At 47.4% G+C, this 14,067-nt stretch overlaps 1 protein-coding gene across 1 annotated transcript in view; it reads left to right on the top strand.

The window, feature by feature from the left end:
* The window catches only part of LOC133208732 (collagen alpha-1(VII) chain-like), a 117,171-nt gene that overhangs the window by 78,064 nt on the left and 25,040 nt on the right, over positions 1-14,067 (top strand). The window contains exons 67-73 of the mRNA XM_061346820.1: positions 481-525; positions 1,241-1,276; positions 2,181-2,216; positions 5,112-5,168; positions 5,317-5,388; positions 7,511-7,582; positions 8,076-8,111. Of these exons, the coding sequence (XP_061202804.1) occupies positions 481-525; positions 1,241-1,276; positions 2,181-2,216; positions 5,112-5,168; positions 5,317-5,388; positions 7,511-7,582; positions 8,076-8,111 (354 nt within the window). The remainder of the gene's footprint in view (positions 1-480; positions 526-1,240; positions 1,277-2,180; positions 2,217-5,111; positions 5,169-5,316; positions 5,389-7,510; positions 7,583-8,075; positions 8,112-14,067) is intronic.

Raw genomic sequence — 14,067 nt, forward strand, 5'->3', positions numbered from 1 at the left:
ATGTAAGTACATCTGGGGAGGGACAGACCAGGTCATCCAGTTTCAAATGGCTTCTTCTGAGCTGGTCCTACCAGGGCCTCTCTATACCAACAGAAGGAACAGACACCTTTATGGAGTGATTTATATGATGCCAAATCAGATGCATATCTCACAAATGCCTGTTTCTCTCAGGGGCTGAGGAGAAGCTGAAGCTTGAAGATTCAACCTGACCAGAGCATTATTCTCTAAACACTGCAGTGTCTACCTGCAGTCACATGTGGCTGATCTCAAGCCCTTTAGGCTCTTTGATCCAGATCCATAGGAACATTACGGTTCCTAATCCTGACAGAGATACAAGTGAAGAGGTTGGACAACTCCTTTGAGGATCTCAGCTTCTGCTTAATTCCTGTTGTCCCCAGTGGGATGGTTTGCAGAGTTGAGACTGTGTGTGTTGCATTTCTTTTTGCTGATGTCCATCGCTACCCTTCTTCATCCTAACAGGGTGATGAAGGCATCGTGGGAATCCGGGGTCCTCCTGGCATAATGGTGAGTGGTAAAATAGAATAAAGGGGAGATTTCTGGTGTCCTCAACATAAAAAGGACATGGAGCTGTTGGAGCAAGTCCAGAGGAGGCCACGAAGCTCTTCCCTGTGAGGGTGCTGAGGCGCTGGCACAGGGTGCCCAGAGAAGCTGTGGCTGCCCCATCCCTGGCAGTGTTCAAGGCCAGGTTGGACACAGGGGCTTGGAGCAAGCTGCTCTAGTGGAAGGGGTCCCTGCCCATGGCAGGGGTTGGAACTGGGTGAGCTTTAGGGTCCTTTCCAACCCGAACCACTCCATGACTCCTCTATGATTTTGCAAGCTACATACTGTGATTTTCATACCCTTAACATTAACATAGGCAGCCTCTACCTCTTAGACACCGTAAGGGAAGGGTTGCTCCCAGAGGGCTCTTCCAGGTGGAGGTGATGGGGATCCCCAGATGAGAATAAGCCTTTCAGGGATGAGATCCTGGGGTGAAACCTGGTACTGGAATAACCCTTGGTCTTGTGAGGAATTTCATACCATCCTGTTCATAGTAACATTCACTCCAATAGAGAAAACAGCCGAAGGAGAGTAGAAGCTCCTGTGCTGATCCTACCAGTAGCTTCTCCATGGTGAAGCCCATCCTTGGAGCAGCTCTGCCTTTGAGTATTGTCTGCTCTTTCCTAACACCTTCCCCATGCTAGCATTTACCTTCACATGTTGTTTTATGTTCCTGCAGGGTTTGAAAGGCTTCCCGGGTCCAAAAGGCGAAAGAGTAAGTAACAATCATCTCATCTACACAGTGCCTTGGAGAAAGGCACCATTGTGGGAGCCTTTATCTGCAACAGCACACACTGATGATGCCTCTGTTAAACCAGTGGGGATAATCCAGGCACTTTATGGAGTGGACTGGGAGGGGACCTCAATCAGTGTGTAGTGACATTAGCAGCCCCCTGTAATGGCTGGGCTGAAATGAGGCACGTGCTGTCTTTATGCGTGCCTAGGTGGTTTTGAATGGAACTTTGGGAGTTTGGGCAGAAGGTGACCCCAGGTATAATCTGGTTAATCCCAAAATGTAAAGGGTTAGGGGAAGAGGGCTAGAGAGGACAATGAGTGCCCAACAGGCAACACATAACCTTTCATTCTCACTGATGAGCGGGAGTCTCCTTGGTCTCCTTCTGCATCCCACTTGCAACCCATGGAAAGTGCAGTGCTGAGAACTGCATCCCAAATGTAAGGGATTATAAAAAACGTCCAGGAACAGCTGCTATTCCATGGATTTACAGTAAAGTATGCCAGATTTGAGGTTGAAATGTGGGAAATCCTGTATTGTATAGGATGCCATCCCACCCTAGATTCAGTGTATGAACATGCTTGCAGCATGGAAGTCCTACATCCCATTGGGAGGTTGAAATCCAGCAGCAGCTTCACATCGTGGATGTATTGAGCATAAATTCAGGCAAATCACTTCAGTTTTCTGAGTCTTTATTTGTTGTCAGTGCAACAAATTCTAGTTGCATGGATGTAGAGTGCCCAGAGGAGCTGTCTTCCAGCATAGATAGAGCTTAGTGGCTTGGAGTGCGCATCAGTGGACTGAGCAACACAAGAAGAGTTGTGTTAAGGCATAAAGGTGTGGTAAAGGGAATCACTCACTGTCTTCTTTTCTTTCCTGTGTGCAGGGTGATCGGGGACTTCTGGGACCCAAGGGAGAAAGAGTAAGAACATTCCAGATTGTGACTTTCTGGGACAGATGGGGTAAAAGGTTTTTATTCAGGATTTTATAGTTACCAGCGATCAGGTGGACAGTGAGCAGTTATTTTAATAAGTCAGACATTATAGAAGGTAAAGATGTAAATAGTAAATAATATTTATATGTGCCTTCAAATATCATAGAATCCCAGACTGGTTTGGGTTGGAAGGGATCTTAAAGCTCATCCATTTCCAACCCCCTTCCACTGGAGCAGCTTGCTCCAAACCCCTGTGTCCAACCTGGCCTTGAACACTGCCAGGGATGTATATCTGGGGTCTTACTGGTTTTATAAGTATTCATATCATTACATGTGGGTGAGCATAGCCCGCTCAGCGTAGAGCACTGAGCAAGATTCCCAGATGATGGGGTGCAAATGCCCTTCATTGAAGAGGACTTTCTACTTATTTCTACTGATTTTCACTTTCGATCCATGGTGTTGTGTGCAGTCCCATCCATGTGCCTGGACGAAGGTGTCATTGCCAATGATATCTTCAGGATTTGAGGCTCAGGGAGTCATGTGTGCTTCTGTGTGTCCCTTCTCAGGAATCTGGCCAGTTCTAGTGTGAAGACAATTTTCCTTTTATTAGGATTTTCCCTTGTTGCAACTTGTCCTTTCACTGTGTGCCTCCAAGAGCCTGGAGAAGAGAAGCTGCGTGGAGACCTCAGAGCAGCTTCCAGTGTCTAAAGGGGGCTACAAGGGTGCTGTAGAGGGACTCTTCATCAGGGACTGGAGTAATAGGACAAGGGGTGATGGGTTCAAACTGAAACAGGGGAAGTTCAGGTTGGAGATAAGGCAGAAGCTCTTCCCTGTGAGGGTGCTGAGGCGCTGGCACAGGGTGCCCAGAGAAGCTGTGGCTGCCCCATCCCTGGCAGTGTTCAAGGCCAGGTTGGACACAGGGGCTTGGAGCAAGCTGCTCTAGTGGAAGGGGTCCCTGCCTGTGGCAGGGGTTGGAACTGGATGAGTTTTGAGGTCCTTTCCAACCCAAACCATTGTATGATTCTATGATCCGTCCTCTCTACATTGTACACCCATGTAGGTAGCAGAAGACAACACACAGATGCCCCACTCCTTTTCAAGTCTCCACCAGTTTCAACCCACTTTATTAATCCCATCCTTGCACTGAACGCTCTGGACTGAGCTTGAGTTTTGATGGGATCCTACAAAAAACAGGAAAAAAATAAAGTAATTTTGGCCCCTATTTGCTTTGACACAAAAAGGTTTCCTGTGAATTAATGGAGAAAGAAAATTGCCACTGATTCTGGTATAAGCAGCTCACCCAAAGCATCCAAGCGATCTTAAACAGCCTGAGCTGGCTCATAGCAGGTAATGTGGAAATAACTCCCCGAACACTTCTGGATAACGCAGAGAAACTGCTGAACTCCTGCCCAGTGTTTTGTTAACTTCCTTCCTGGCTGCAATGCCTTGTTAGAAAATGAGGTTTAGAAACCCTACATGATGATTCTGCCTTTGAGTCATGCAGTATGAAATGATTAAGGCCCATTTGTCTCCGAGGAAGTTACTTGCAAAAGGGGGCTTGCTCTAGAGATGAATCAATTCTTAATCTGCTTCATGAAGATGCCCCAAAACACTTTGCAAGCTCCAGGAATGTTTAATGCTATTTTCAAAGAATGGTTAATAAAAGATAAGGTGGAGTACGAGATGGAACAGAAAAGGGGGGGATAACTGGCTTGGGTTTGTTCACATGATTGCCGCTTAACTTTCTTTCTGCTTCTCCCTTGATCAATACAGGAGTAACTGTGAAATCCAGGCCCTGTGCTGTGTATTGGGTTAAGCTACAGGGTCTTTATTCTCCTTTTTGTTCTCAAAATCGATTGAACCCATTCCTGTGTCCTGAAAGACCCTCCTGAGCAGGGAGACAGGAGGGTATATTAAGCCAGAATTTAGTCAGGATCCTATAGTGATGGTTGGATAAACAGCAAGAGATTGTCTAATTCTGGGGAATATTGGTTGTTTTGTGGTTGTTAAGACACCAGCAGCAAGGCACTCTCACCCTGCATGGGGATGCTTGCAAAACTGAAGAGAGCTGGTGTAAAGGGAGCCAAATGGGCTACAGTTGCCCATCAGAAGGTGGCTTCAGCCCTTTTCCCTCTGTACTATAAACAGCATCACCACTTTGGAGACACAACCATTTCTTGCATAGGAATAGCCTTGTCTTCACTCTCTGAGGAGCAAAACGTCCCTCTTCAGCTGCTGGGCTGATAGAGACTTGGCAATGATGTGTCCATGGGGTTACTGTGTGCCTGTAGCTACTGGATGACAGTTTGGGGGTTCTGACCCTCCAAAACATACCTCTGAAGGGTACCCTAAGTGCCAGTCCTGTTCCTTAGCTCCAACTATGCATCTATAAATCACAACACATGAATAGACCCCTTCACCATCCAGCTCCCACACCTGGGAGGCGATGACATCCTTGACATCCTGGGTGACACGCAGTGACAACAAAGCCAAGCCACCATGTCAGATATGAATCAATCCACCACTGACAGCCTCAGGTCAGGAACTGAACCCCAGGGTCATGCCATGCACAGCTCCATTTCCAGCCATGACATTTAGACTGGGGTAATGCCACTGGACCCCAACAGTTTTTGGAGCAAGAGGTCACTGTCAAACCTCAGGACTTGTTTTCTGTGCACATTCATCATCCAGCTTTTAGTTAAGGACAACTGTGGAGCACACGTGCGTTTCCCAGCATAGAGACCATAGTTTAGGCAGTGCTCACCCATTCCAGATGTTTTAATGACCATTTTGCCCACCATAGCAAAGGCAGTTCCATCTACTGGGACCAACGAGTTCATGTATCACCGGGTGTCTACATCTCCCTGTGTCTCCTTTCTCTAGGGTGAGCCCATGACTATTTTTGGACCCCAGGGCTATAAAGGCAGTAAAGGAGATCCTGTAAGTTTGACTTTTATTGACTATTTAAGTTGTACCTTCCCCACTGTTGGCATCAGCATCAAGCACAGCTTGAGATGAGCACTGAGAAGTAGCACTTGAGGGCTACTTCTAACTTCTAACACAGACTAATCCCTGTCTTACCTTTCAGGGGGAACAGGGCCTGCCAGGTTTTGATGGAGACAAAGGAGAGAAGGGAGAGGATGGGCCTGTAGGAGAAAAGGTATGAACCTCCCAATGCAACTGAGGGACACAGCAAAAGGTCGCTGATGGTGGGATAGCTCTGCATCATCCCTTCCCGCATGCCTGCTGGAAAACACAGTGCAAGGGCACACTCACAATCTCTTACCAAAGGAAGGGAGAGGAGGATGCAGGGCTGGAGCTTGGGAAGGTGATACACATCCAGTTTAGCAAGTGACAAGTTTTGGGACCACATCTGCAGTACAGATGCGGTGACCATTCAATTACTGCAGCACTGTAAGAATCCCACATCTCCCTCTCCCTCCACAAGCTGGCTGTGCTGCTTCAAACCCTGCAGCTCTGGTGGCATTAAGGCTTGGTTGGCTCCTCTTCTTCACACAGAGCTGTCCCCTGGGTGGTGGCAGAGCAGGTTGTCGCTCCTCCATCTGCTTTTGCTCTTTGAGGTCTCAACCCATCACCATGATGCTGGGAGGAAACACGTAACGCTCCCACTCTCAGACTGAGTCACGGATTAAATCTCCATGTACTAATCATACCTATTTTCATATTATGTTAATGCTTTTTGCTCCAGAAGAATGACCCAGGATGGGGACTCTGCTGAATAAAATACAAGTATCTACAACAGCAGCATCCCTGTCTGAGCTGGACATCCAGCTCCTGGAGGACCTGGAGCACAAGTGTGATGGGGAAGGGCTGAGGGACCTGGGGGGTTCAGTGTGGAGAAGAGAAGGCTCAGGGGGGACCTGATGGCTGCCTCCAACTGCCTGACAGGAGGATGGAGCCAGGAGGGGCTGGGCTCTGCTCCCAAGGAACAAGGGATGGGACAAGAGGAAACGGCCTCAAGCTGCACCAGGGCAGGTTTAGATGGAGCTGAGGAACAATTCCTGCCCCAGAGGGTGCTCAGGCATTGGAACAGGCTGCCCAGGGCAGGGCTGCAGTCACCGTCCCTGCAAGTGTTCACACAGCGTGGAGACGAGGCCTCAGTGCCATGGGTTAGGGGTGGCCTTGGCAGTGCGGGGCAATGGTTGGACTGGACGAGCTTAAAGGGCTTTTCCAACCTGGGATTCTGTGATTTTGTTTCCCATGGTGACCTGTATAATCAGTGTAGTTCTGGGTGGGAATTGCGTGACCCAGCGTGCACATCTCCCATGTGAAAAGGCAGCTCGTGTTTTTGCCTCAACTGATGGCACTGATCAGGTCCCCAGCTACCATAAAGGAAACCCATAGAGATGTTCCCATGGGGGGTGCGGGGGGGATAGTTGTTTTTTTAAGTTGGGTGAAAGCCCGTGCATGGTATCTGTCAGTTTGCTTTCTAAGAAAATACTACATGATCATCTAAGAACACTGGGGCTGTTGAACCTGGAGAAGAGAAGCTGTGTGGAGACCTCAGAGCAGCTTCCAGTGTCTGGAGGGGGCTACAAGGATGCTGGAGAGGGGCTCTTCATCAGGGACTGGAGTGATAGGACAAGGGGTGATGGGTTCAAACTGAAACAGGGGAAGTTCAGGTTGGAGATAAGGCAGAAGCTCTTCCCTGTGAGGGTGCTGAGGCGCTGGCACAGGGTGCCCAGAGAAGCTGTGGCTGCCCCATCCCTGGCAGTGTTCAAGGCCAGGTTGGACACAGGGGCTTGGAGCAAGCTGCTCCAGTGGAAGGGGTCCCTGCCCATGGCAGGGGGTTGGAACTGGATAAGCTCCAAGGTCCCTTCCAACCCAAACCATTGTATAACTCCATGATTCTATCTCTTAAAGCAAGAACATCTCTCAGCCAAATATCTGAGTGACTTTGACAGAGCCCCAGAGTAGTATTTCCACTACCAGTAAGTCCAGCAGGGTCTTGTACCTGAGTGTTTTCAGGGAGGCAGCTCACCCAGAGGCATTGAGGCCCTTTTCTGCTTGTCTTCCTTCCATGCCCGTTTCTGGTCTTGAGCTTTCTTACAGGACAATTCACTGAGGTTTCTGCCAAGCTGGTAGCTTCCTTCCCCAGCAGTGGCTCCCATGCAGACCTTCGGGCTCCCCAGGGCTGAAATCTGCTGTAGAAACAATGCTTTTATTTGATCCTCTCTGTCATCTTCATGGGTTCTTCTTCTGGCCTCTCTAAAGGGAAACAAGTGTATTCAATGTGTATTTGACAAGGATTTTAAATTTAGGGAGGCAAGGGTGAAGCCGGCTCCAAGGGAGTGATGGGGCTTTTTGGAGCAAGAGGACCAGTGGGGCAGAAGGTGAGTACAGTGCTAAGGTATCCCACCAATAACTGATGTGTAAAATCACACAGGAACTGATGGGTAAGATCCCACCACCGTTTTGTTGCAGAATATACATCTGCATTCCCTCTTCAAGTGTTAATGGGGCTACCAGAGAGCAGAAGTAGCTGCCCTTTTCCAGGAGAGCCCTAGAGATATCTCCCATTCTGTAAGGCAGCTTTCCTGGGCTAAAATGGTCATAATGACCCAGTGAAGTGTCAATATCCAGGTGTGAGGTGTGAACTGCTGTCCAAGCCCCAGTTAATAGTCAATGGAGATGTAGGGCTCCATTCAGTTGCCCAGAGATGTTTGGGTTATTCCACTTTTCCCCTCCTTCAGTTGCTGCTGCAGAGGGGTCCCCAAAGGTCCCCTTGCCCCTCTTTCACAGCTGTAGGTATCTCCCACAGCAGTCCCCATTTCCAGAGGAGATGCAGCTCTTTGCCATGGTAACTCATCTCCACTTTCCTTCCAGGGGGAGCCGGGAGAACCAGGCTGGCCAGGCTCTGCTGTGAGTTGAAGCATGATTCCCTCTCTGCCTTTTCATTGCTGGTGTTCTCCACACCACCATGTGTGTGGGTCGCAGGGTGGGATGAGGTGATGCTGGCTTGGTGCTGCTCCACCAAGCCCACGTTCAAAGAGGCTTTGGTGGGAAACCAGCCATGGGCATGGGGTACCACAGCCAGAGGTATGCTTTAATAGGTATTGCATTTTGCATTAAGGAATGCATTAAATATGCATTTATTTACTATTTGTAATGCCTTTAATGTATTAGGGGCATTGCCAGATATGAAAACGTGATGTTTCATGTTCAGATAGCTTTAGAATTGCTACTATAGGCTATATATCCAATGAGAAATGTGTATGTTCTTAAGAGACTGGATTAGAAGTAGCTATTCTCAGTGGGTGCATGTTGCTGGCCAGGGGGAACAGTTATGTTGGAGGATCTGGATAATCCCCGAGTTCACCTTATTTCATGATGTATTTCAATTGGGAAAACAAAAAGCAAAGCAATTTTGGGTTTCAGAAGTGTTCACATGCCTTTGAACTTCCCTGTTTCACCTGGAAGTGAACAAATGGTTCCCAAGCTTGTCCAAAGTGAAGAAAGTCCCCCCCCGCTTTCTTTTTGTCTGTTAAAGGAAGGAATAGGAGGGGAGGAAACACCAAAAAGTGACTGGGACTTTTTCTCAGACCATAGGAGTCTTTGCAATTGTTTGGTTGCAATAAGAAATATCAGTGTTTTCTATTCCCCAGTTATGCATCTTTGTGTTTGAGTGGGGGATTCTTGGCAACTATCTGTTGCTGTGAAAGCCCACAGCCCTGCAGTGCTGCCCACTGATTACTGCTCATGGCTGTGTAACTATTTACAAGCCCATAATGCAACCTGGCAATTGTTACTGATTAAAAAGCCCTCATTCCATTAAGTATTTCCACCCCTGCCTAATTGCAATCAGCACTTTGCAGAGTGCTGTAAGACCTCAGCATCTGGCATCACTGCACGTAGGCATTGCACTGAGATTGCTCTGTAGGGAACATCTGAATCCATAGGTGACAACCAGTAGTAGTGCAGGAGTAGAGCAAAGGTGTTTGTTGAGGTTGCTGAGTGGAAAGGAAGCACAGGAGGAATCCACCATCCACGGATGTTTAGTGATAGGCCAAGGGGAATGGCTTGAACCTGCCAGAGGAGAGATTGAGATGAGCTCTTAGGCAAAAGCTCTTCCCTGTGAGGGTGCTGAGGCGCTGGCACAGGGTGCCCAGAGAAGCTGTGGCTGCCCCATCCCTGGCAGTGTTCAAGGCCAGGTTGGACACAGGGCTTGGAGCAAGCTGCTCTAGTGTGAGGTGTCCCTGCCCATGGCAGGGGTTGAAACTGGGTGAGCTTTAAGGTCCCTTCCAACCCAAACCAGTCTGGGATTGATTCTATGATGTGCTGTTTTCTACTAGCACCCACAGGCATTGACACGTTAACACAGTTAGCTACCAGAAAGTGGTATCTTGTCAACCAGTATTTGAGGAAATCCAAGTAATCTTTCTTTTGGAAATATGGGATGCTGCTGGTGTAGGTTGATGCTGTCTGTGCTGCGCTTGAAGCGAGATGAGATAATAGAGCTTGGGTTTGGTCCTTCATTGCATTTCTAAAATTGCAAAAGTCAGATCAGAGCTGGGGCCTTGTTGGAAGAGCTGTGATATACAACATCCTGGGTGAAACTCATCTAATGTCTGCTCTCTTCACTGCTCAGACTTGGTTTATTGACAGCTTTAGGGTACTCTTAGTGCGTGATTCACATCATCTATTTCAGAAACCTGTGTTAGGATGCAACATCCTGATGTGACTCGCTCTTCACAAACGGATGTCTCACTTTATCTTCTAAATACTTTATTTTTTCCCCAAGTTATTCTGCAGATCTCATGTATCATTCCCCAAGTCCTCTTCTCCCATTTTCTGGAAGACAAGACACTATTTGATCCAATCTGTCTACACCAAATCTGTCCTATGCGAAGTCATAAAGGTAATGGGGTAGCAGCTCTCATTTTCCTTTGACTCCCACTAATTCCCTCTTTCATATCCACATATTGCCACCAACTCACTGCAAACTTTTGCTGGTCCCTTTCTGTCCTGTTGAATTCCCTCTGAGTAATTTAACCAGCTTGTAGAAAGTCTCATCCAGTTACTCTTTTGATTCGGTGATCTATAGGAGTTCCCAACCAAGCTGACAGCATTTGTGTCTTCTCCCTGTAACCATTACAATAGATCTAGTTGACTTTACAACTGCACCTCAAGGTACACGAGTGTATTCTTGATATTCAAGACACCTCCTTCTCCTTTTTCCTCCTTTCTAAAAGCACTGCACTATTTTACAATGACATTCCTGCCGTGCTTGACCCTTTTATATTCATCTTGCAATCTGTGTTATGCATATTAAATTATCATCTTGATCAGATATTAATGTTTCCAGCTCATTTTCTTTATTTCCCATGCTTTGTGGATTAATACACAGGCAGATTAACCTATTATTCTCCCTAAAGCAGTCCCCCAGTCCCTCTCTCTTGCCATTACTCTCTATTTTGGGTTTCTTGGGTCTACAATTACCAGTGTTCTTGGCCCTCCCCATCCTGGTTTGCAGTCCTCCTCATTAGGTCTTATATGATCTTCACCTCTTCTTGTGAGCTGGGCTCTGTATCCAGCCAGCAGCCTGTCGCTGCTACAGTGAAAACCAGGCAGCACTCTGAAGGGTCTGACACTAAATGATGATCAAGGCCCTATAACCCAGAGTATGGTAGGTGTGAGAATGCCTATAACCATAACTTTACAATAGATATTAAGAGCGTAAGACCTTGAGGTATCCCAGCCCATGGCAGGGGGTTGGAATTGGATGATCCATTGAAAATGGATGAAACCATTCTGTGATTCTGTAACCTCTTGATACAGATAAGGGTGGTGGATAGGCAAATCTGAAAGGTACCAGCAAGAAAGGTCTATCTCCCTCCCTCATCTGCACAGGAACTTGGGTGGATCCATATGGCATCCCAGTTCTCCTGCCTGCTGAGCAGTGGGCTGTTTTGAGACACAGGAGAGCAAAGGTGCAGAGTGGGGTTCTGCCCCAGGCTTGACAAGAGGTGCATTTGGCCACTCAGAGTGGAAAAAGCCATCTCCTAACAAGTCATTGCCTTGGGAGGGTGCCTTGATGCCTCCTGAGCACTTCTGATGAGTCCAGGCTGGCCAAAGGGAAGTTTGTCACCCAGATCTTGTGGAATCTCTGCCCAGGATACCTTGGAGTCTTCGCAGGAGGGTATCAGGCTAACCCATCTCTGAGCTGTAGTGCCTGAGAATGAATGCACATTACGGCTATGAGGGCCAGTGACATCAGGAAAGGATTCTGGTGGGGATGATGCTCAGAACTGCATCAGATAATTGTGAACAGGACAGTCTAGACAAAAGACACAGCAGGGAAGGGATAAAAACACAGATGAAACTCTGAGGTTGAGACTCCCAGCTAATTCATATGCATCATCCCATCAAATATTGAGCACCAAAGCCCAGGAGGTGGGGAAACCTTTAAGCAGAGGTTGCAGCCTACACCAGGGTTTGGGAATGCATTAGTCCTCTGATGTGCATCTTCAAACAGATTGATCCTACCAGGGCATGCCTGAAGGCGATGTTTCTGCGGATGAGTTTCCCACTTTCCCAGGGTGTCCCAGCTAATTCCCCATCTTGTTCATCTGAGTGGAAGTGAGGAGCCTGGAGACAAGGCAGGCTCCTCCCTGGCTCCAGCCCAAAGCTTCACAGGAATTTGTGCCTGGAAGCATTGATCCTCGGCTGCTCCAAGACATCTTTGCGTCAACAGGCAACGCTCAGCACTTATGACTAAGCCTTTGCGTTGCTCTGCCTTCGTGGTACCTGGTGCCTCTGCAGTTAAATGAAGTCTGTTCCAAGCAACACTTTAATAACAGAACCAAATAGCAAGAGCCATTTCCAGTACTCCAGTAATTGCCTTTAAACTACCATTTGACGAGCTTTATTGCCCAGCAGAACGTGGAATGTAAATCGGAGGGAACAAATCTTCATTCTGCTTCTTTCCCTTGCTTGGTCTCAAATGTCTTCCTCTTCCTCTGTTTGGTTGGGGTTTTTTTTCCTTCTATTCCATCTTTTTCTTGTCCTTGGTGCAGATGGTCTTGGAAAGCATCACCCCTCTGACCTTCTTCCCCCCCCAGGATGAAGCAGGGACAGACCTGCTGTCATGTCCAAACCTTCTAGTCCATATGACAAAGTCTTTTCAGCCTATGATGAGTAGGAGTCCACCTACAGCAAGATAAGACCCAGGTCAAAATCTTGCTTATGATTACTGGACAAATAGGTGTAGCTTAGACCCAGCTGCTTTTCAGCCTACCAGCACATATTGTGAGCTTAACTCTTCCTAAAGCCATTTGAGCTCCTTTCAGGTCAAGAGCAGGCAAGAAGCATCTCATGATCTAAGGCAGATAGAAAAAGTTGGACATGTGCAGATAAAGAAGCACAGGAAAACAAGGAAAGGAGAGACCTTTTCACAGTAAGCACAGGAAAACAAGGAAATGTCTTTCCTTTCCTTGTTTTCTGTCTCTGCAAGACACTGGGGATAACCTAGAGAATACTAAAGCAAATTTGGAAATCTCTATTTAATGTCAGGTTCCTTCAGGATCAAGCAGTGCTCAAGAATAAGCTTTTTAGCCCATCCCCTTGAATACAGGTGTATAAATCCCTGGCCAGATGGATCCGTACCCAGTTCACAGCTATCTCAAAACCATGAGGCACTTGAAGGTATCTTGGGCTGGTGAGGTTTAACCATCAAACCAAAAGGTTTATTGCCTTCCTAGCAAACAGACGCTCTGGTTAGCTGGGGTTTTATGGTCCATTTACTTCCTCAGATGGAACAATATATTGATCATGTGAATAAATAGTTACCAGTAAATAAAGAGCTTGCACAAGATGTTTGTGCCTGATAGTGTAGGCAGAGCTTGAGGAACGTGGACTTTTATACCTGGGAATGAGAAGGTAATGGATCTGTCCTTGTGGTCTGGTACAGCACCATCCCACCCGGCTGTCTCTGGGATGTTTGCTTGTCACTGTGGTTGTGTTTGAAGTGTCCATTTGTCACTAAAAGGAGGAATAATTTGATGCACAAATCTGGTGGCTGATTTTCTCACTATATTTTTGGGTAATAAATGTGTTTCCTTTCAACAACCAGCTGCAAATGAATCCCAAGTGGAGAACATCACTTGTTCATCTCCTGATCTGCTTAAACAGCCAATTCATTCTCTGAATGAGCACAGCCCTGCGCAATCAGTGTCTTAAGTGGGGATAAATCCAATTTCATCTCACATCCAGGCTCTGAAGACTACCATCAAAATTGGCCAGAATGGATGAGTAAACTGTGGGAACCTTGCAGAAACAAAAAGTGCATTGCCAGTAGCTTTCAATTTGCTACCAAAGCAGTAGGAGACCCATTGCAAAGAGGCCCCAGTGCTGGACTTGGCTCCAGCGTCTGGGCTGGGTGACAATCTCTCTTTGAGCTCCCAACCACCCAGATGAGAGATCTCTCAACTGCAGCTGTGAGCAACATCGTGCTTGGGTCCCTCATTCACCAAACCAGATTTCACCACCCAGTGTTGCTTGCCTCGGGTTCAAAGCCATCACCACCTAAATTCTCTTGGCCCAAGACTACTCTTTAGCTGCTACATGCCTCTATTTCCCAAGCTGTAATTATATCAATTCACAGGTTGCATTTGCTAGTGGCTTACAAGCTTACGAGGAATGGGTGCTAAATCCCAGCCTCAGGTCTTAGTATTAAGATATTAAGTGTTAGTATTAAGGTATTAAGGTAGCTTCTGACCTCTGACCGCAGGAACATGCAACCCAGGCTATGGAGTCTCCATCCTGATGACTGTCCTCAGCCACCTTCTCTGCAAGGGCTGACACAGAATGCATTTCTCTC

Source organism: Neopsephotus bourkii, unplaced genomic scaffold (genome assembly GCF_033783945.1).
Source record: "Neopsephotus bourkii isolate Nb327-2 ecotype Australia unplaced genomic scaffold, CSIRO-AGI_Nbou_v1 NB_281, whole genome shotgun sequence".
Classification (NCBI taxonomy): domain Eukaryota; kingdom Metazoa; phylum Chordata; class Aves; order Psittaciformes; family Psittacidae; genus Neopsephotus; species Neopsephotus bourkii.